The sequence below is a fragment of the Microcaecilia unicolor genome, chromosome 3 (assembly GCF_901765095.1).
Source record: "Microcaecilia unicolor chromosome 3, aMicUni1.1, whole genome shotgun sequence".
NCBI classification, from domain to species: Eukaryota; Metazoa; Chordata; class Amphibia; order Gymnophiona; family Siphonopidae; genus Microcaecilia; species Microcaecilia unicolor.
This window is the reverse complement of record NC_044033.1, coordinates 316,331,104-316,351,251: the sequence shown is the minus strand read 5'-3', so window position 1 is coordinate 316,351,251 and position 20,148 is coordinate 316,331,104. Positions and strand designations below refer to the sequence as shown.

At 42.9% G+C, this 20,148-nt stretch overlaps 1 protein-coding gene across 2 annotated transcripts in view; it reads right to left on the bottom strand.

Moving 5' to 3' along the window:
- The window catches only part of CALCOCO1 (calcium binding and coiled-coil domain 1), a 188,343-nt gene that overhangs the window by 52,038 nt on the left and 116,157 nt on the right, over window positions 1-20,148 (bottom strand). For both annotated transcript variants that reach the window (XM_030198341.1, XM_030198342.1), the window contains 2 exons: window positions 17,176-17,271; window positions 16,975-17,089 (listed from right to left, as the gene is read on the bottom strand). In XM_030198341.1, coding sequence (XP_030054201.1) covers window positions 16,975-17,089; window positions 17,176-17,271 — 211 coding nt within the window. The remainder of the gene's footprint in view (window positions 1-16,974; window positions 17,090-17,175; window positions 17,272-20,148) is intronic.

Sequence of the window (20,148 nt, the reverse complement as noted above, 5' to 3'; positions counted from 1 at the left end):
GGTGGCAGGAGTATTGATGGAAATGTGTGGATAAGGGCAAAAGATTAAGATGGTGACCACCTGACCCAAGAAGAGACTGCATTAGAGCTCAGCTGAACTGGAGAGATAATGGGTGTATGATTGGAGTAGAGTTAGAGTCTTTAGAGATATTCATGAACTGGGTGGGCATATGTAAAGAAGTAGATGGCTGCTTGAAGGAATGCATGAATAAATAAAGGTAAATGAGTGTTGAAATGAGGGGATGAGAGAGAGAAGAATACTGAGAGGATAAAACAGGTTCAAATCTAGCAAGTAGTACAGGACAGGAACACCTGAGTGGCCTAACCAGTCTATAATATGAGAGGAGTAGGGATGGAGATGGAGGGAATATACTGAGAGGAAGGGGATAGGGAGGGAGAAGAAACAAGAGGGTCTCCCCTGGGATAGGAGTTGCATTGGAAAACAAGGGATTTATAGGGGACATTAAGGTAATGTCTATAAACGTGTGGGGCTTGAATTCACCGCAAAAGAAATATCTCCTTTTTAAAAACAAAGACTAATAGAAAATTGTAGGCAGATAAAGACCATATGGCCTATCCAGTCTGGCCATCCATGCCATCTACTCTTCCTATCACTCCCTTAGAGATTCTATGTACTTGTCCCAAGCTTTCTTGCATTCTGATACTGTTTTCATCTCCACCAGCTCCACTGAGAGGCCATGCCACGAATTCATCACCCTTTCTGTGAAGAAGTATTTCCTCAGGTTCTGAGTCTATCCTCTTTCACCTTTCATCCTATGCCCCTCATTCCACAGCTTCCTTTCAATTTAAAGAGACTCGCTTCCTGTGCATTTATGCTGCATAGGTATTTAAATATCTCTATCATACCTCCCCTCTTCCACCTTTCTTCCAAAGAATACATATTAAGATCTTTAAGTTTGTCCCCATACGCTTTATGACGAAGACCACCGACCATTTTAGTAGCTATCCTCTGACTCCATTCTGTTTATAACTTTTTGAATGTGCAGTCTCCAGAATTATACACAATATTCTAAATGAGGTCTCACCAGAGTCTTATACAGGGATGTCATCGCCTCTTTTTTCCTACTGGCCATTTCTCTCCCTATGCACCCAAGAATCCTTCTAGCTTTCGCCGTCACCTTTTCTACCTGTTTAGCCACCTTAAGATCATCACATATAAACACACCCAAGTCCTGCTCTTCTTTCGCGAACAAAAGTTCTTCACCCCCTACATTGTACCGTTCCCTTGGGTTTTTGCAGCTGAAATACATGACCCTGCATTTTCTAGCATTAAATATAAGCTACCAGATTCTGGACCATTCCTCTAGCTTCGCCAAGTCCTTCCTCACGTTATCCACACCATCAGGGGTGTCTACCCTATTGCATATTTTGGTTTCATCTGCAAAGAAGCAAATCTTACCAGACAGCCCTTCAGCAATATTGCTTATAAAAATGTTAATTTCTATTGTTGATGTTTGAGGAAAAGACTTCAGACACTCGGTTCCAGCTGTCTCAGAACGTACCACAGCTAAGTACCAGTTTTTGTCTTAAAGGCGTTAAAATAGTCAATAAAGTCAGTCTTAAATTGAAGCAGAGTCATTACCAAATGAGGTTTTTTGACTAGTGATGATACTTGGTAGCGTATTTATTTTTTTGAAATTGTTCAAAGTATACGCTAAGCAAGGCGGTCCGCTGCACTAACAACATTAGCAACAGCTGGAACCGAGTGTCTGAAGTCTTTTCCTCAGACATCTACAATAGAAATTAATAGAGAGTTTTACTTGCTGATGGTGTACTATAGGTGTTTTACTAACAGTGGCAAGTACCAGGTAATTGTTTATTATAAAAATGTTAAAAAGAACCAGTCCAAGAACTGATCCTTGTGGCACACCACTGGTAACATCCTTTTCCTCAGAACATAAGCGTAGCCATACTGGGCCAGACCAATGGTCCATCTAGCCCAGAATCCTGTTTTCTAAACAGTAGCCAAGCCAGGTCACAAGTACTTGGCAGAAACTCAATTAGCAGCAACATTCCATGCTACCAATCCTGGGGCAAGTAGTTGTTTCCCCATGTCTGTCTCAATAACAGACTATGGACTTTACCTCCAGGAATTTGTCCAAACCTTTTTTAAACCCAGATACACTAACCACTGTTACTACATCCTCCAGCAAAGAGTTCCAGAGCTTAACTATTCGTTGAGTGAAAAAATATTTCCTCCTATTTGTTTTAAAAGTATTTCCATGTAACTTCCTCAATTGTCCCCTAGTCTTTGTACTTTAGGAACAAGTAAAAAAATCGATTTATTTCTACTAGTTCTACACCACTCCGGATTTTGTAGACCTCAATCATATCTCCCCTCATCCATCTCTTTTTCAAGCTGAAGAGCCCTAACCTCTTTAGCCTTTACTCATATGAGAAAAGTTCTATCCCCTTTATCATTTTGGCCGCTCTTCTTTGAACCTTTTCTAATTCCGCTATATCCAAACGCAATACTCAAGGTGTGGTTTCACCATGGAGTGATACAAAGGCATCATAGTATTTTCAGTCTTATTAACTATCCCTTTCCTAATAATTCCTACCATCCTGTTTGCTTTTTTGGCCACTGTCATACACTGAGCAGAAGATTTCAGCATATTATCTACAACACCTAGATCTTTTTCTTGAGTGCTGACCCCCCAAGGTGGGCCCTAGAATCAGGTAACTATGATTCGGATTATTCTTTCCGATGTGCATCACCTTGCATTTGTCCACATGAAATTTCACCTGCCATTTGGATTCCTCACCTCCTACTATTGTCCCATCTTTATCTGGTATCTCGCTCAATCTTGTTGATTCTTTTAAGTATCTCAGAGTTCTTTTTGACCCAGAGCTCTCCTTTGCCTCCCATATCTCTTCTACTGTGAAGTCTTGTTTCTTTTTCCTTCGCCGGATTCGATCTATCCATAGTTTTCTCAATGATTCTTCTTGAGCCACTCTTCTCTCTTCGCTAGTCAATTCTTGCTTAGACTATTGTAATGTGTCTCACGGGGGTCTCCCTAAAGTCTCCCTCTCTTGATTACAGACAGTTCAAAATACTGTTATATGTCTCCTTAGACAGACTCACAGATCTGATCGTGTTTCTCCTCCTCTCAAGCACCATCACTGGCTCCCCATTTCCTATCGTATTCAATTTAAGCATCTTATTCTGGCTTTTAAGACTCTTTACTTTGGACCTCCCCTCCTTATCTTACTACTCTTATCTCTCCCTATATCACCTCTCATTCGCTCCATTCCCTCTCTGCTTCATGTCTTTCTATCCCCCCCCGTTCATCTTTCACATCTTGAATCTACCCCGTCATTCCGCTTTCTTTTACCTGGTCCCTTCCCTTTAGCCCCTCACTCTGAGCAGTCTGTTTGCTGTTTTAAATCCCTGCTGAAATCCCACATTTTCAAATTAGCCTTTCCTTTTGTAACTTCTCCTGACAGCCCTGCACCAGAACTGCTATCTACTTGATTTTATTTTACTTTTAGAAAAATGTTTTGCTCTCTCTTTCACTTTCCTTTGCATTTTGTAGTTCCTTCCTTGCTTGTTTTAAATTGGTTATTGTACACCACTCTGATATGCCTGTGAAGGGTGATATATCAAATTTTAATAAACTAAACTAACTAAACTAAAGCCCTCTTCACTAGGTTAGCCAGTATGCTGCTGAAAACACTTCTTCCCTAATTTTGATAGATGGACACCGTCTCTGCTCAGCAGCCCTTGGAAAAGTATCCCATGGACCAGGAAGCCAGGATGCTCTTGACAAAACCATCTGCACAGCCACATATTAACTTCCAGGATGCAAGCTTCTCTGCCTTGGCTTTTACACTCAACAGGGAGGATTGACGAGAATATCACCTGTGTGTCTGTCTGCTTCATCCTCTCTCCCAGAGCCATGAAGTCACTTCTGATATGTTCGGAGGGGTACCTAGCAGTATCATTTGTGCCAACATGGATGAGCAGCACTGGACAATAGTTATTAGGCTTGATGAGTCTCGGCAAGCTCTCTGTAACATCTTGAATTTTGGCACCTACCAGGCAGCACACCTCCCAGGAAATAAAGAGAACAATGGTGGACATCTGCCTTACACAGATAACCATAGTGAGGAAATCTGAACATCTCCTTGCCCGGCAGGAATACTCCCATGTGGTATTAGCCATTAATTGGGTGGATAGGAAGAAAGAAGTGGGGGTGGGGTTTGTATTTACCAGGAAGGTCATAAGGTAATTAAGGATAAGGAGGGTCAGTTCCTAACAGTGAATGTGACCCTTTAATGGTTTGGAACAAGGTATCTTTCCATATTACCAAAACTGGGAAGATAGTGTATCCCGATAGCAAGGAGGCAATAGAGACCAAAGACCAGGTGTCTTTAAATAAACAGCAGACAAAGGATTGCAAATTATCTCTGTCAATTACTGAGCAAGATGTAAATAGGAACAACAAACATAGTTTGAAATGTCTATATGTGAATGCCAGAAGCCTAAGAAATAAGATAGAAGAGTTAGAATATATTGCACTATATGAAAAATTAGATATAATAAGCATCCCTGAGACCTGGTGGAAGGAGGATAACCAGTGGGACACTGTCATACCAGGATACAAATTATACGAAATGGAGGAGAGGTAGCACTGTATGTTAAGGAGGGCTTTGAATCAAATAGATTGAAAATTCTGCAGGACATAGAACACATCTTGGAATCCCTATGGATTGAAATTCCATGTGTAAAAGGGAAACGGATAGTGATAGGATTGTCCACCTGGCCAGAATGAACAGACTGATGTAGAAATTTTATCAGAAATTAGAGAGGCTAACAAACTGGGGAACACAATAATAATGGGTGATTTCAATTACCCCAATATAGACTGGGTATATGTAACATCAGGGCATGCTAGGGAGATAAAATTCCTTGACGAAATCAAGGACTGCTTTATGGAGCAGCTGGTACAGGAGCCAACAAGAGGAGGAAAAATTCTAGACCTAGTACTTAGCGGAGCACATAACCTGGTGCAGGAGGTAATGGTGCTGGGGCCGCTTGGTAACAGTGATCATAATATGATCAGATTTTATATCAGCTCTGGAGTAAGTACACACAGGAAATCCAATACATTAGCATTTAACTTTCAAAAAGGAGACTATGATAAAATGAGAAGAACAGTGAAAAAAAAATTTTAGAGGAGCAGCTGCGAAGGTCAAAAATTTACATCAGGCATGGATGCTGTTCAAAAATACCATCCTGGAAGGCCAGGCCAGATATATTCCATGTATTAAAAAAGGAGGAATGGAGGCCAAAAAACAGCAGGCATGGTTTAAAAGTGAGATGGACGTGGGAGGAGCCAGCATTTTTAGTAGACTGGTCCCCCTGACATGCCAGGACAGCAATCGGGGACCCTAGGGGATTCATAAAATGCTCCCAGGTACACAGCTCCATTACCTTGTGTGCTGAGCCCCCCCAAACCCCCTACCCCCAACTGTACACCACTACCATAGCCCTTACGGGTGAAGGGGGCACCTGTGTGTGGGTACAGTGGGTTTCTAGTGGGTTTTGGAGGGCTCACAGTTTCCTCCACAAGTGTAACAGGTAGTGGGGGTATGGGCCTGGGTCCACCTGTCTGAAGTGCACTGCACCTACTACTAAACTACTCCAGGGACCTGCATGCGCTGTAATGGACCTGAATATGACAAGTGAGGCTGGCATAGAGGCTGGCAAGTAATGTTCTTCAAAACAATTTTTGGGGTTGGGAGGGGGATAGTCACCACTGGGGGAGTAAGGGGAAGTCATCCCTGATTCCCTCCAGTGGTCATTTCGGGCACTTTTTTGTGCCTTATTCGTAAGAAAAACAGGTCCAGCTCAAAACGTCGAAGTTTTAGTGCTGGGTGTTTTTGCTTTGTTCCATTATGGCTCGAAGATGTCCAAATCTTAGGAACGCCCAAGTCCCACCTTAAACACGGCTCCGATATGCCCCCTTGAGATTTGGACATCCTTATAACAGACTTCTGAGAAAGATGTCCAAAATGTGGTTTCGATTATTCCTATTTGAACGTCTCTGTGAGATGGGACGTCCAAATCCCAATTTATGTCACTTTTTGGACGTCCATCTCTTTCGAAAATGAGCCCAATAGCCAACATGGATTTAGTAAAGGGAAATCTTGCCTCACCAATCTACTACATTCCTTTGAAGGTGTGAATAAACATGTGGATAAAGGTGAGCCGGTTGATATTGTGTATCTGGATTTTCAAAAGGCGTTTGACAAAGTATCTCATGAAAGACTCCAGAGGAAATTGGAGAGTCATGGCACAGGAGGTAGTGATCTACTGTGGATTAAAAACTGGTTAAAAGATAGAAAACCAAGAGTAGGGTTAAATGGTCAGTATTCTCAATAGAGAAAAACAGATAATGGGGTTCCCCAGGGGTCTGTGCTGAGACCGCTGCTTTCTAACATATTTATAAATGATCTACAGAAGGGCGTAACTAGTGAAGTAATTAAAGTTGTTGACGACACAAAGTTATTCAAGGTTGTCAAATCGCAAGAGGATTGTGAAAAATTACAAGAGGACCTTACAAGACTAGGAGACTGGGCATCCAAATGACAGATAACGTTTAATGTGAGCAAGTGCAAAGTGATGAATTTGGGAAAGAGGAACCTGAACTATAGTTATGTGATGCAAGATTCCATATTAGGATTCATCGTCCAGGAAAGGGATCTGGGTGTTATCATTGATACGTTGAAACCCTTTGCTCAGTGTGCAGCGGTGGCTAAGAAAGCAAATAGAATGTTAGGTATTATTAGGAAAGGAAAACAAAAATGAGGACATTATAATGCCTTTGTATCACTCCATGTGCAACCACACCTCGAATATTGTGTGCAATTCTGGTCACTGCATCTCAAAAAAGATATTGTGGAATTAGAAAAGGTACAGAGAAGGGCAACAAAAATCATAAAGGGGATGGGATAACTTTCCTATGAGGAAAGGCTAAAGTGGCTAGGGCTTTTCAGCTTGGAGAAAATACGGTCAAGGGGAGATATGATAGCGGTCTATAAAATAATGAGTGGAGTGGGAGGAAGTGACGTCACCGTCAGAGATGGCTGCTTGAAGTTTGAGCTCCGTCGGGGCAGCAGTGAAAACAGTGATTTTCCCCCAGCGAAACCGCGATCGCGAATTTAGGCGGCCTGAGTCCGGGGATCGATGGCGACCCGAAAGCGCCTGGAGAAATTTAAATACAGCGCTGATCAGCGGGACGGAGCGGCAACATCGAGCCGCACCCCGCGCAAGGCGCGAGACAAAATGGCGGACGCGGACTCGGGCTCGGATACGGAGGGGCTGATGGAACAGCAGGAGAGCGATACTGAACTCACGAAGCAGGAGGTAACGCGCTGGTTTAAAGCGCTCAAAGCTGAAATGGCAGCAGTGAGGAAAACGATCAAGGAGGCAGTGGTGGACATTCAGAAAGAGGTGAGGGAAATTGGCACCAGGGTGGAACAAGCTGAGGAAGCACTGGAGCACGTGGAGGGAGACATCTTGGAATTGAAAACAGAGATTGGCTCCCTGCGTGCAGAAAAAGATAAAATGCAGTTGGATCTTGAGGACTTAGAAAATAGATCCAGAAGAAATAATTTAAGATTCAAAGGGGTCCTAGAAACGGATCAAAATATGGACTGCACTAAGGTGGTGAAAGCAATTTGTGCCTTTATCCTGGCATCTGAAGGAGATGAACACATGCTTGGAGATGGGACTGAGATACAATTTGATAGGGTACACAGAAGCCTGGGACCCCGAAGAGATAAACAGCCCAGGGATATAGTGGCATGCTTTAAGGATTATAAGACTAAAGATCTGGTCTGGCGTAAGGCACGATTGATGGGTGAAATTCCCTGGACAATCAAACAGTGCTAGTATTTCAAGACCTAGCCCTGGGCACGCTGCAACGAAGACGAGAGTTTCGAGATCTGACCAAGTTTCTACAGCAGGCCAATTACAGGTACAGATGGGTCTTCCCGTTTGGATTGCAGCTTACAGTAGAGGGCCACACGAGGAGGGTGACCTCGCTGGTTGAAGCATGGAAAGTGCTGAAGGAGCTTGGCTGTAACAATTTGCCATCTGATGGAGATACAGGGAAACCAGGGAAGGCAGCAACCGAGAAGAGAGGATCGTCGTGGCAAAAGGCGGGCTCTCGCAAAGGACCGGGCTCACATAGGCCGGAAATGGACAGAGTACCCTGATGGAAAGTATGAGACCCTACTGGTTTCAGTTCACCACAGTTATAGGTGGTTGAGTAGCCCGGGAGGGTTACCGGACAGGGTTTGCAATAGTTATCTTCTGTTATGAGTTCAGAGAATGGATGTTTTCTACACTGTTATAATGTAATGAGTTTGGAGAAGGTGGAGCGGAGGGAGAGGGAATACGAGTTTGGGGGGAGGGGGGAAAAACAGAGGGGGAGAGGGGGGAGTCAGCTCTGGCGAGGGGTTATTTCCTTACAGTACTAGGCTGGCGGCAAATGGTACCGCTCAGCAACAGGGGGGCGGGAGGGGGGTACAGGGAGGGAAAGGGTTGAGGGTGGGAACTTGGAATGTGAATGGGTTAAATTCGCAGAGGAAGAGAAATATGGTATATCGGGAGTTACAGAGGAGTAGATGGGATATAGTCTTGCTGCAGGAGACACACATTAGACGCCGAGAGGCACATTTATTACAGCAGAGGGCCTACAGTGAATGTATTGCACACTTTGACAAAAGAGGGGGAAAGGTGGGCGGTTTGGCCATTTATATTCGGAAAGGGACTCCATTTGTAACTGATGACATTTATAGAGATGAATTGGGGCGCTGTTTAGCGGTCAGAGGGCTCTTATATGGGAAATCTGTGACAATTGTGAATGTCTATGCACCTAATTCTGGTCAGGGAGAGTTTTTTGAGCATATAAGGGAGGAACTTTTTCAATTTCAAAGAGGTGGGATGATTATGGGAGGAGATTTTAATTTGTGGAATACATCTATGGATCATTCTAAGGGACACATTACAGTACACAAGCCTTATACTCGGAGTTTGAGGGCACTGGCCTCGAGATTGGATCTCCTGGAGGTCTGGAGACTTAAACATCCGACCCAGAAGGCATATACATTCTTTTCTCACTCGCAGAACTCATATACACGTATTGATATGATTTGGTGTAGCCGGGTTTTATGGGAACACGTTGTGGATGCAGATGTGGGGTCTATCTCAGTCTCTGATCATGCCCCGGTAGAACTTGACTTGAAGGGGTTGGGAGAAGAGGATAAACAGAGATTTTGGAGGCTTAATGAGGGCATCTTGGGCGATAAACAGATATGTGAGGATATACGCATGGTAATTCAAGATTACAGTAGTATGAATGACATAGGGGAAGTATCGGAGGGCACACTCTGGGATGCTTTAAAGGCGGTGGTACGGGGTCACCTAATTAAGTGGGGTGCCAGGAAAAAACGGGAACGGGAGGCAAAAGAACTGGAAGCCAGGGAGAGGTTGGCCTACTGGGAGCGTAAACATCAGGAAGGGGGGTTGGGAGAGGAGTTGCGCGAGGTACGTAAATGGAGGGTGGCCTTGGATCAAATACAGGTTGAGCGGGTGGAGTTCCTGAGGAAACGTCTCCAGCATAAGTTTTTTGAGTTTGGTAATAAGTCAGGGAGGATGCTGGCTAACTGTTTGAGACACCGTCAACGGGACTCGCTGATTACCAAAATTAAAGGGCAGGGGGATCAGATCCTTTACAAGGACAGAGAGATTAGAGAGCAATTTTTGAAATTTTATAGTACACTATATACTAGCACTATAGGAGTGGAGGAAGGTGAAATTAGAAAGGAACTGTGCTCTCTTAAGTTGCCCAAGTTATCTCGTGAGGATTGTGAACAGCTAGAGGCCCCCTTTCATTTGGAGGAAATTAGGCAGGTCATAAAAGGACTTAAAGGAGGGAAGGCCCCAGGGGTGGATGGCTACTCTGCAAAGTTTTATAAAATCTTTGCTGGGGAGGTAGGGCCGTTGTTGGTAAGGGTGGGAAATGCTTGTTTCCAGGGCAGCTCCCTCCCTTCTAGTATGCATGAAGCTGGTATATCACTCATACTGAAACCAGGCAAAGACCCCTCTGCGTGTGGGTCTTATAGACCAATTTCCTTAATTAATTTGGACGTTAAGATTCTCTCTAAGGTCCTTGCGAACAGATTAGGGGGGATATTGCCCAAATTAATCCACCCAGATCAATCAGGGTTTGTAGCGGGGAGACAAGTAGCCGATAATATACGCCGTACACTGCATATGATTTGGGAGGCTCAACAGGAGGGTCGACATATGGCCTTGCTAAGCACAGATGCTGAAAAAGCTTTTGACAGGGTGGAGTGGCCCTATTTATGGGAGGTTTTGAGGCATCTTGGTGTGGGAGAGGGGTTGATAGGATGGTTGCAAAGGTTATATGAAGGACCCTCGGCAAGGATCAAGGTAAATGGGGGGTATTCTAATGCATTTAAGATAGGGAGAGGTACGAGGCAAGGATGCCCACTATCTCCCTTGTTGTTTGCGATATCGATTGAACCGCTGGCGCAGAGGATAAGGGAGATGGGCGACATAAAAGGGATGGTGGTAGCGGGCAGGGAACACAAGCTGGCATTATTTGCTGACGATATTCTGTTTTTTGTCACGAGTCCCCTGACGACTTTACCAAACTTGGTGAAAGAGCTTAATCAATTTGGTAGAATTTCAGGGTTTAAGATAAACTATGACAAGTCTGAAGTTCTGGGGGTGACTATCCCACAGGGTCGACTGGAAGAGATGCTACAGGGGTTCTCATTTCGACTAAAGAAGGGCAATATCAAATATTTAGGGGTTCAGATACCCTCTGAGTTGAATCAGCTATACTCACTAAATTATGGCCCGTTGTTTCAACAAATACATAGGGACATGGCGGGCTGGCAGGGTAAGTGGCTATCCTGGTGGGGGAGAATAGCAACAGTACGAATGAATATCTTACCCAGGATTTTGTTCCTGTTTCAGACTTTGCCTGTGCAGGTACCTAAAAAGGAAATAAATAAGCTTCAGGGGGAGATTATGAAATTTATATGGGGGGGGTAAAGCTCCGAGAATACATAGGAAAATGATGTGGAAGTCGGTGGACCTGGGAGGGAGGGGGGTGCCCAATTTGGAATGGTACTTTTGGGCTGCACAGGTAAAGTTTGTGGTGGCATGGAGTCAGGAGCCTCCATCGGTGGTGGCTAGTTTAGACCAAGAGATGGTGCAGGGTTATAAGTTGAAGTCGGTTATATGGGCTTCACTAGAACCGAGGGTATATGGCCAAATGACAACGAATCCATTTGTGAACCATCTGTTGACCTTGTGGGCCTCTTTCAGAACCAGGTTCTGGATAAGGAGGAAAACTTCCACAATGGCAGGTATAGGTTGGGAACCGGCTTTTCAAGTGGGAATGGGCCACCAGGTTGCAGGGTGGTGGGAAGAGGAGGGGTTGATTTGTTTTAGGGATCTTCTGGATGATGGGGAGTTAAGACCCTTAGAGGAGATCCGGGAACAGTGTGGGGGAGGTGCGGGAGATACTTATTTTTATATACAAGTCAAGCATTATATGAGCCAACAAGGGTGGTTGAAAAGGGACCCGGGAGAATACGAGGAACTTGAAAATTTGTGGGGATCATTGGGGAAAATGAGAAGAGTTATATCTATGTTGTACAAATTGATCAGAGGTAGATCTTTTGAGAAATGTGCTTATATGATAAAATGGGAACAGGATCTGCAAAGGGAGTTTACAATAAATGAGTGGAAGGCTATAGTAACAGAAGTCAAAAAAGCCTCGAATTGTGTGTTGTTAAAAGAAAATGCTTTTAAGATATTGTCGCGGTGGTATTACACCCCGCATCGACTACATGCTATGTTCTCCTCGGCATCCTCACTGTGTTGGAGGTGTGGAGATGAGGAGGGGACTTTTTTGCATATTTGGTGGTCGTGCCGGACTTTACAAACATTCTGGAAGACAGTAACGACAAAAATTTCAGAAAGTACGAATAAGCCGTTTCAATGTACGCCGCATTGGTGTCTTTTGGGTCTCGGTAACAGAAGAGGAACTAAATGGCAGAGGCGCCTAAAGAGGATTTGTTTAACAGCGGCTAAGAGTGTCATTGCAATGCACTGGAAGAAACAGGTGGCTCCCTCAGAGCTGGACTGGACTCTGAAACTTTCCCTGGTCGGGGAATTGGAGCAACTAACGGACAAAAGAATGGGAAGGTACAGCCCATCTTCTGAACTGTGGTCTCGATTCAAGCGATTAACCCAATAAGGACAGTTGACATAGAGCTGGGAGGGGGAGGAGGGGGGGGGGGAAATGTGGGAGAAAAATGAAGAAGTTTACATTGTTGTATTGTAATGATGCTCAATAAAATATTCAAACATTAAAAAAAAATAATAATAAAATAATGAGTGGAGTGCAATGGGTAGACCTGAATCGCTTGTTTACTCTTTCCAAAAATACTAGGACTAGGGGGCACACAATTAAGCTACAAAGTAAAGTCCATAAGCCATTATTAAGATGGACTTGCGGAAAATCCACTGCTTACCTCTAGGATAAGCAGCATAAAATGTATGGTACTCTTTTGGGATCCTGCCAGGTACTTGTAACCTGGATTGGCCACAGTCGTGAAACAAGATGCTGGGCTTGATGGACCTTCGGTCTGTCCCAGTATGGCAACACTTACGTTCTTATCGTCTTAAGTTGGAAAGAAACATACAGTAGTGAACATATATATCACCAATGTAGAGCAGGGGACGTTCTTTCAAACAAGTGATGGGGAAACTCATAGATGATAAAGATGGACCAGCGTTGATGGGAAAAGATTTTAATCTTGCATTGAATCTACGCCTGGACAACTTGTGTGTATGTGTGTGGGGGGGGGGGGGGGGGGGGGGGGGAGAAGGGGTCTTGAATAGCTTAGGCTTGGTAGATATTTGGAGAGAAATGAATCCTTGGTTACAGGACTATACTTTATTTTTCTCAAGTGCATCATAGTACAAGGAACGCGTCACTTTTAAAGTATGCACATTAGTCCACAAGATAATTCATGGCAAAGCCCCAGCCTACATGTCCGAGTTGATAGACCTACCACCCAGAAATGCTAAAAGATCATCCCAAACATACCTCAACCTCCACTTCCCTAATTGCAAGGGTGTGAAATACAAGACGCTGCACGCGTCAACCTTTTCTCACGTGAGCACGCAGCTTTGGAATACACTGCCGCGCAACTTAAGAACGATTAACGATCAAGCTTCCTTCCGCAAGTTATTGAAGACCCATCTATTTGAAACAATTTACGGAAAGAGCCAAAACACATAGAGTCCACACTCACTGTTCATCAATGTATCATACATCCACTTCTGATCTCTCAACCCCGTAATTCCACATCACTCATACATTTACTCACAGAAATATATACACCATATGTCTTTGTGTCTTAATACTGCCCTTTATGCTTCCCATTGTCTCCTTCCAAGATATCAATGTTGATGTCCCATTGTTATTTTCCAAACGATACTTCTATGATCTCGCATAACTTGTACAATGTAACCCATAACCAAATTGTAACAAATGTATTTCCATTATTCATATCTTATTGTAAGCCACACTGAGCCCGCAAAGAGGTGGGAAAATGTGGGATACAAATGCAATAAATAAATAAATAAAAATACTCCAGAAATAGATATGTTACTGCTGGAAAGCGGCTTAGTTCCGGAGGGGATTGAGGTGGGTACTGAGGTTATGACACGGTCCAACCATGCACTGGTGTGGGTGATATTAGGATTGGGGACAGAGAGGACAAGAGATAGGTACTGGAGACTTGATGAAGGGTCATGATGCTAGAATCCCACTATGTGGGAAAGCGTGGGGTACAAATGTAATAATAATAACTGAAAGGGAAGAAAAAAGGATGAGTATTAAAAAACCTTGCACAAGAAAATATTGCAGAATCTTTTACCACAAAGGGCTAAATTATTATTATTATTACATTTGTACCCCGCGCTTTCCCACATAGTGCAGGCTCAATGCGGCTTACATAGTAATTTGAAATACAAAGGTAATAGAATTTTAATAAAACAGTAGTAAAACAATGTAAAGTTGGGCTTAGTAGTGTATGATAAGTTGAGCTAGATAATATATGACTAGGATAAAAGAGGGTAGACAGGATAGGATAGTGTAATTTGTGAGAAAGGGTAAGGAGGGATAAAATTAAGGAGAGATGGAAAGAGAAGGATGGGAGGTTGGTATTTAAGTCAGAACAGAATTGGGGGTGGAAGTTGGCGAGATTAGGTTGGGGCATTTGGGTAGGCTTGCTTAAAGAGATGAAGACTGGGTTAAAATTCTACAGAAGTTTTTTTTCCCCTTCCAGAATTTGCAGGAAATTAAAACCTTGGGCGTATTACAAAACTAGGGAAGCAAACTGATTTGTAGGGGCTGTATTAAAACCTTTTTATTGCTTTTGCTTAAAATTTCAGTTTGGCTTAAGTTATTCATGTGCCATGGAAGGGAGAAGTGTGGAAGTCAGCAGCAGAATCTCTTATCCAGGTTTAAACAGGAGTTCAATAAACTGCACATTTTCCATGTAAGTTTCTAATGTAAGAGGAGAGTATGGAGTACATTTTCAAAGAGAATCGGGTGTGCATATCACATTTGTACACAGAAAATGGATCAGGTTTTCAACTTCTATGATGGAGTCGTAAGTAGACATCTATATAGTTGGTGCAGTAATGTATGGGTGATTTGTGTACTGAAAATGAATGAAATGCAACCAATTAAAAAGCTTCTAAACTGTTCCCTCTTTGGAGGTCTAACTGTAGACACCTCCATTTGCTTGCTCAACTTATGTCTCTGAAAACTCTACAGCTGTGGATCTGGTCTTTTTGGCTCTATCAAGTCCCATTTCAGGTAGACATAGCTGTGCAAGGACAGCAGTGCTAGTAAGAATCATTTAGACACAGGTTTAGCACGGACTTATGCAGCATGATCTGATAAAAGATAAGTTTATATATGAGTCACCTGAATACATCTTCCCTCTAAAAAATGAGAGACAATATTCGGTGGGACGGTGAACATATGTAGTTAAAAGGGTAATTTATCCATATAAACTTATATGGATTTTCAACAGAGCCAAGCATTCAAGTCTGAACACAGAAAATGCTGGCATAACTTCATATAGTAACATAGTAGATGATGGCAGAAAAAGACCTGCATGGTCCATCCAGTCTGCCCAACAAGATAAACTCATTTGTGTATACCTTACCTTGATTTGTACCTGCCTTTTTCAGGGCACAGACCGTACAAGTCTGCCCAGCAGTATTTCCCGCCTCCCAACCACCAGTCCCGCCTCCCATCTCCGGCTCTGGCACAGACCGTATAAGTCTGCCCTCCACTATCCTCGCCTCCCAACTACCAACCTCTCTTCCCCCACCTGCTCCGCCACCCAATAGATAACTTATTCATATAAAATGAGGAACATGTGTATTTTTAAAGTATGGACCCTGGCGCAACACATCCCATGCTCTTATGCTGTTGGAATTATAAGAAGCAAGATGCTCTTTTAAGCAGAGTAAAAAGTTCTTAAAGATATAGGATCCCTACATAAAGACCCTCCCTGATATTCACAAGCATTTAACCAGCCAGGATCGGCACCTGGATGGTTAAATGCCCCATAACTGTCTACCTGCAAATTTTCAGCAGGACACAGCTAGACATGACCCGCTGAAAATTCGCAGTTAAGCCAATCACACGATATAACCAGCTACCCGCTGATTTTCAGTGTGAGTTTGGCAGCCATATTTGGCTGCATCCATACCTGGAATACCTTTGGTTGGTTCAAACTTAACTGGCTAGCACTGAATATTGGCTTGGTTGTTTAAGTTTTAACCAAACAAAAATAAACTGGATATTCAACGCTGGTCACTGGAAATGGCCTGGCATTGAATATCTGGGCTCATAGCTGACTGCACGAGTTAGCCTGGCTAACTCCTGTGGTCTGAATATCGGGCCCAGAATCGTTCCCTGAGAATCCACAGCTTAGTACTGAATCAACTGGGAGGTACTACATCACAAAACAGAATACCAATTCTAACTACAGTCACTGCTCGTTTGAAGGGAGCGATTCGGTGGGAAGGGGAGGAAAAGGTTTGGGGGGGTGCAGTGAGTGGAGGAAGATATTGGTTACATGGAAGATTATAAGAAACAAAACCTTCCATAGGTAGATGGAATTGCTAGGATGAATATAGATATTAGATTTTGTTGTAAGGGGGGGAGTCTGAAGATGGTTCTATTTATATTCATTTGGATTACTTATGTCTATGTTTTATTATAAAACAAAATGCTTCCTCTTGTTTTGAATTTTATGTTGTATGGTTTAAGAGATTTGATAAATAAAGTTATTCCTGCTATATTTGAACTGAAACTTGAACTTAAGTTAAGGAGAATGTATGAATTTCACCACTCTACATATTGCTTCTAGACCTGCCTCCAGACTGCCCATAATCCTGCCCCATTTTGAACAGATACATTTTGGTCATGTAGCAACTTATATCACCAATCTTTATCTGTTTTCTGGGTTGGCAAATTAAAAAATACATATATGGTCAGCATTCAATATTAACTGCATAAGTGGCTTTCAGTATTGCCCTACATTTTTCATGATGAAACAAAGATGAGTTAAGTTATAGGTTATAAGTGTATACTGAAGAGTTACTCCCTTCATCAGGTCTGTGTAGAATGGGCTAAGTATGCTGTTGTCATAGTAACACAGAAAATGATGGACCAGCATGGCACATTTACTCTGCTCTGTAAAGGTTTTTCCCCTCTATGCCTTTGTTTAAGGTGTCAGAATGTACTAATTAATTGCAGGTTATATATCTCAGGTTCTGTTTCTGTAACTCAAACCTCAAACTAACCTGAAGCCAATGCTGTGGCAGTGGCAATCCCCTCACTTGCCGCTGCCTCGGTCCATTTCTCATCTGCCACCTTCTCCAGCCTTTCTTCCAACTTCTTCACATAGTCCTGCAGAACCTAAACGAGAGGAGGATAAGGGAAACATATCAGGAACAGGAAATGGAAGAAAAGTGGGGAAAGAATTTGGAGTTTTCTTGACTTACCTGTTTTTCCTCTTGAAAGTGCTCCTTTTCCATCTGAGCGACCTTCAAAGCTGAGCGAAGCTCCTTCAGCTCCCGTCGGCCTTCCGATAACTGGACCTGGATGTACAGGGACAGAAAGTGAGTGAAGGCATCAGTCTTATCTGCCATATTAAAGGGTGAGTTGCAGGGTGTATGGGATACCTAGAAAATGGCCGAACACAGTAATATAACTGGTTATGTTGAGGTGCCAAAGATCCGTTGAGTCCAACTTCCTTCTGCTTCCCTAACAGCTTTCACCACATGGTTATCTAGGGCAGTGTTTCTAAAGTCAGTTCTTCAGTATTCCTTACCCCAGGGGTGGGCAACCACAGTCCTCGAGAACCACAATCCAGTTGGGTTTTCAAGATTTCCACAATGAATATGAATGAGATCTGTTTGCATGTAAAGGAAGCAGTACATGCACATCAATCTCGTGCAAATTCATTGTGGAAATCTTGAAAAACTGACTGGGTTGTGGCCCTCGAGAACCGTGGTTGCTCATCCCTACTCTAGCCAGTCTCGTTCTCAGAATGGCCACAACAGAGGCAATTCTGTAACAGGGTAGCTATGTGGCACTTATTGTATAAAAGAAAGTAGGTGTTTATTTTCCTTTATAGAATGCTAGCATAACTGGTAAAATATGCATCTATAATTTAGGTATGAGCACTTCCTTCATCCATAGAGCTTGTATAAATGCTGGAGATATGTGCGTATCTTGCAGTATTTTGTAAATTTCATGACTGCGAATTCCTCCCAAACTTGGCCCATGTGTATGTTCACCTGTCAAATATGCACCTTGTAAGATGCATATTTGTTCGTATTTATGGACTAGCACTTAGGCAGATTTCTGGCATTTATGTGTATATGTGCACACATACCAGCATATATGTTGGTATTCCAGGTATTTACGTACATATTTGCCACATAAATATTAGTGCCTTATTTATAGAATTGTTGTCAATGAATATTAATAAGACAGATTTTCATGCACTGCCTCCCTTGCATCTCATACGTATTCATTGTAGCTAGTCTGAAAACTAGACTGATAAGGGGAGATAAGATACTGTACGACCAGCTTCAGAAACACTGGTCTACTGTAAGCTGAAAATCTCCCGTGCATATATAACAAAGTGGACAGCAGTGAAACAAAATCCTCACCAACCACATGATAATTGCCTGGACTGGCACATTTCTCCAAGGCTAACTACATCATCACACCCACAACTGCTGATTTCCTTTAACAAAAAACCAAAGGGGGAGGGGTGGATTCCTCACTCAAACACTCGTGAAATTATGACATTTTCATCGAGCACACAGAAAACAGTGAAGGTGACTCAAGGAGGAGGACTGGACAATGCTTTTAAATATAGAGTTTATTTATCAGCATTCTCAATGGAGAAGGGTAGTTAGTGGGGTTCCCCAGGGGTCTGTGCTGGGACTGCTGCTTTTTAACATATTTATAAATGACCTAGAGATGGGAGTAACTAGTGAGGTCATTAAATTTGCTGATGACACAAAGTTAGTCAAAGTCGTTAAATTGCGGAAGGATTGTGAAAAATTACAACAGGACCTTACCAGACTGGGAGACTGGCCGTCTAAATGGCAGATGATGTTTAATGTGAATAAGTGCAAAGTGATGCATGTGGGAAAGAGGAACCCAAACTACAGCTACGACATGCAAGGTTCCACGTTAGGAGTCACGGACCAAGAAAGGGATCTAGGTGTCGTCGTTGATGATATGTTGAAACCTTCAGCTCAGTGTCCTGCTGCGGCTAAGAAAGCAAATAGAATGTTAGGTATTATTAGGAAAGGAATGGAAAACAAAAATGAGGATGTTATAATGCCTTTGTATCACACCATGGTGCGACCGCACCTCAAATATTGTGTTCAATTCTGGTTGCCGTATCTCAAAAAAGATATAGTGGAATTAGAAAAGATGCAGAGAAGGGCGACGAAAATGATAAAGGGGATGGGACAACTTCCCTATGAGGAAAGGCTAAAGCAGCTAGGGCTCTTCAGCTTGGAGAAAAGGCGGCTGAGGGGAGATATGATAGAGGTGTATAAAATAATGAGTGGAGTGGAGTGGAGTGGAATGGGTAGATGTGAAGTGTCTGTTCACGTTTTCCAAAAATACTAGGACTAGGGGGCATGCGATGAAGCTACAATGTAGTAAATTTAAAACGAATTGGAGAAAAGTTCTCTTCACTCAACATGTAACTAAACTCTGGAATTCGTTGCCAGAGAATGTGGTAAAGGCGGTTAGCTTAGCGGAGTTTAAAAAAAGGTTTGGATGGCTTCCTAAAGAAAAAGTCCATAGACCATTATTAAATGGACTTGGGGAAAATTCACTATTTCTGGGATAAGCAGTACAGAATGTTTTGTACTTTTTTGGGATCTTGCCAGGTATTTGTGACCTGGATTGGCCACTGTTGGAAACAGGATGCTGGGCTTGATGGACCTTTGGTCTTTCCCAGTATGGCAATACTTATGTACTTATCAATCTACAGACTCGACACAGCCGTGTTTCGGCCTATGGCCCTGCCTCAGGAGTCTCTAAATGCTGTGAAATGTGGCATATACTTCAATTCAGGCTAGGATTATTAAATCATTCGGTGCCTATAGTGAGTCTTGGCGGGAAGAAAAAAGTACCGTCAAGCCCACTTTAGAGCTCAAATATATTTTCACTGAATAAATTCATGTCCTCAACTAGTGATGAACCATAGAGAGCTTGTGAAGTTCATGAATGCTCTTTGTTTCAAATGGTCACCTGTTTCTCTGGTCACTGTAAAAATTCTGCCAATGCCACATTAGGAGTAGAACTGTTGAGGCCAGAAGCACATTCAAGAGGCAAAAGCAGCTGAAATTGGGGCTAATGGACTAAATTCTATTAAATGGTGCCTAAAAACTAGTGCTTAAAGTTAGGCACCGTTTAGAGAATAGCACTAAAAGCCAGGA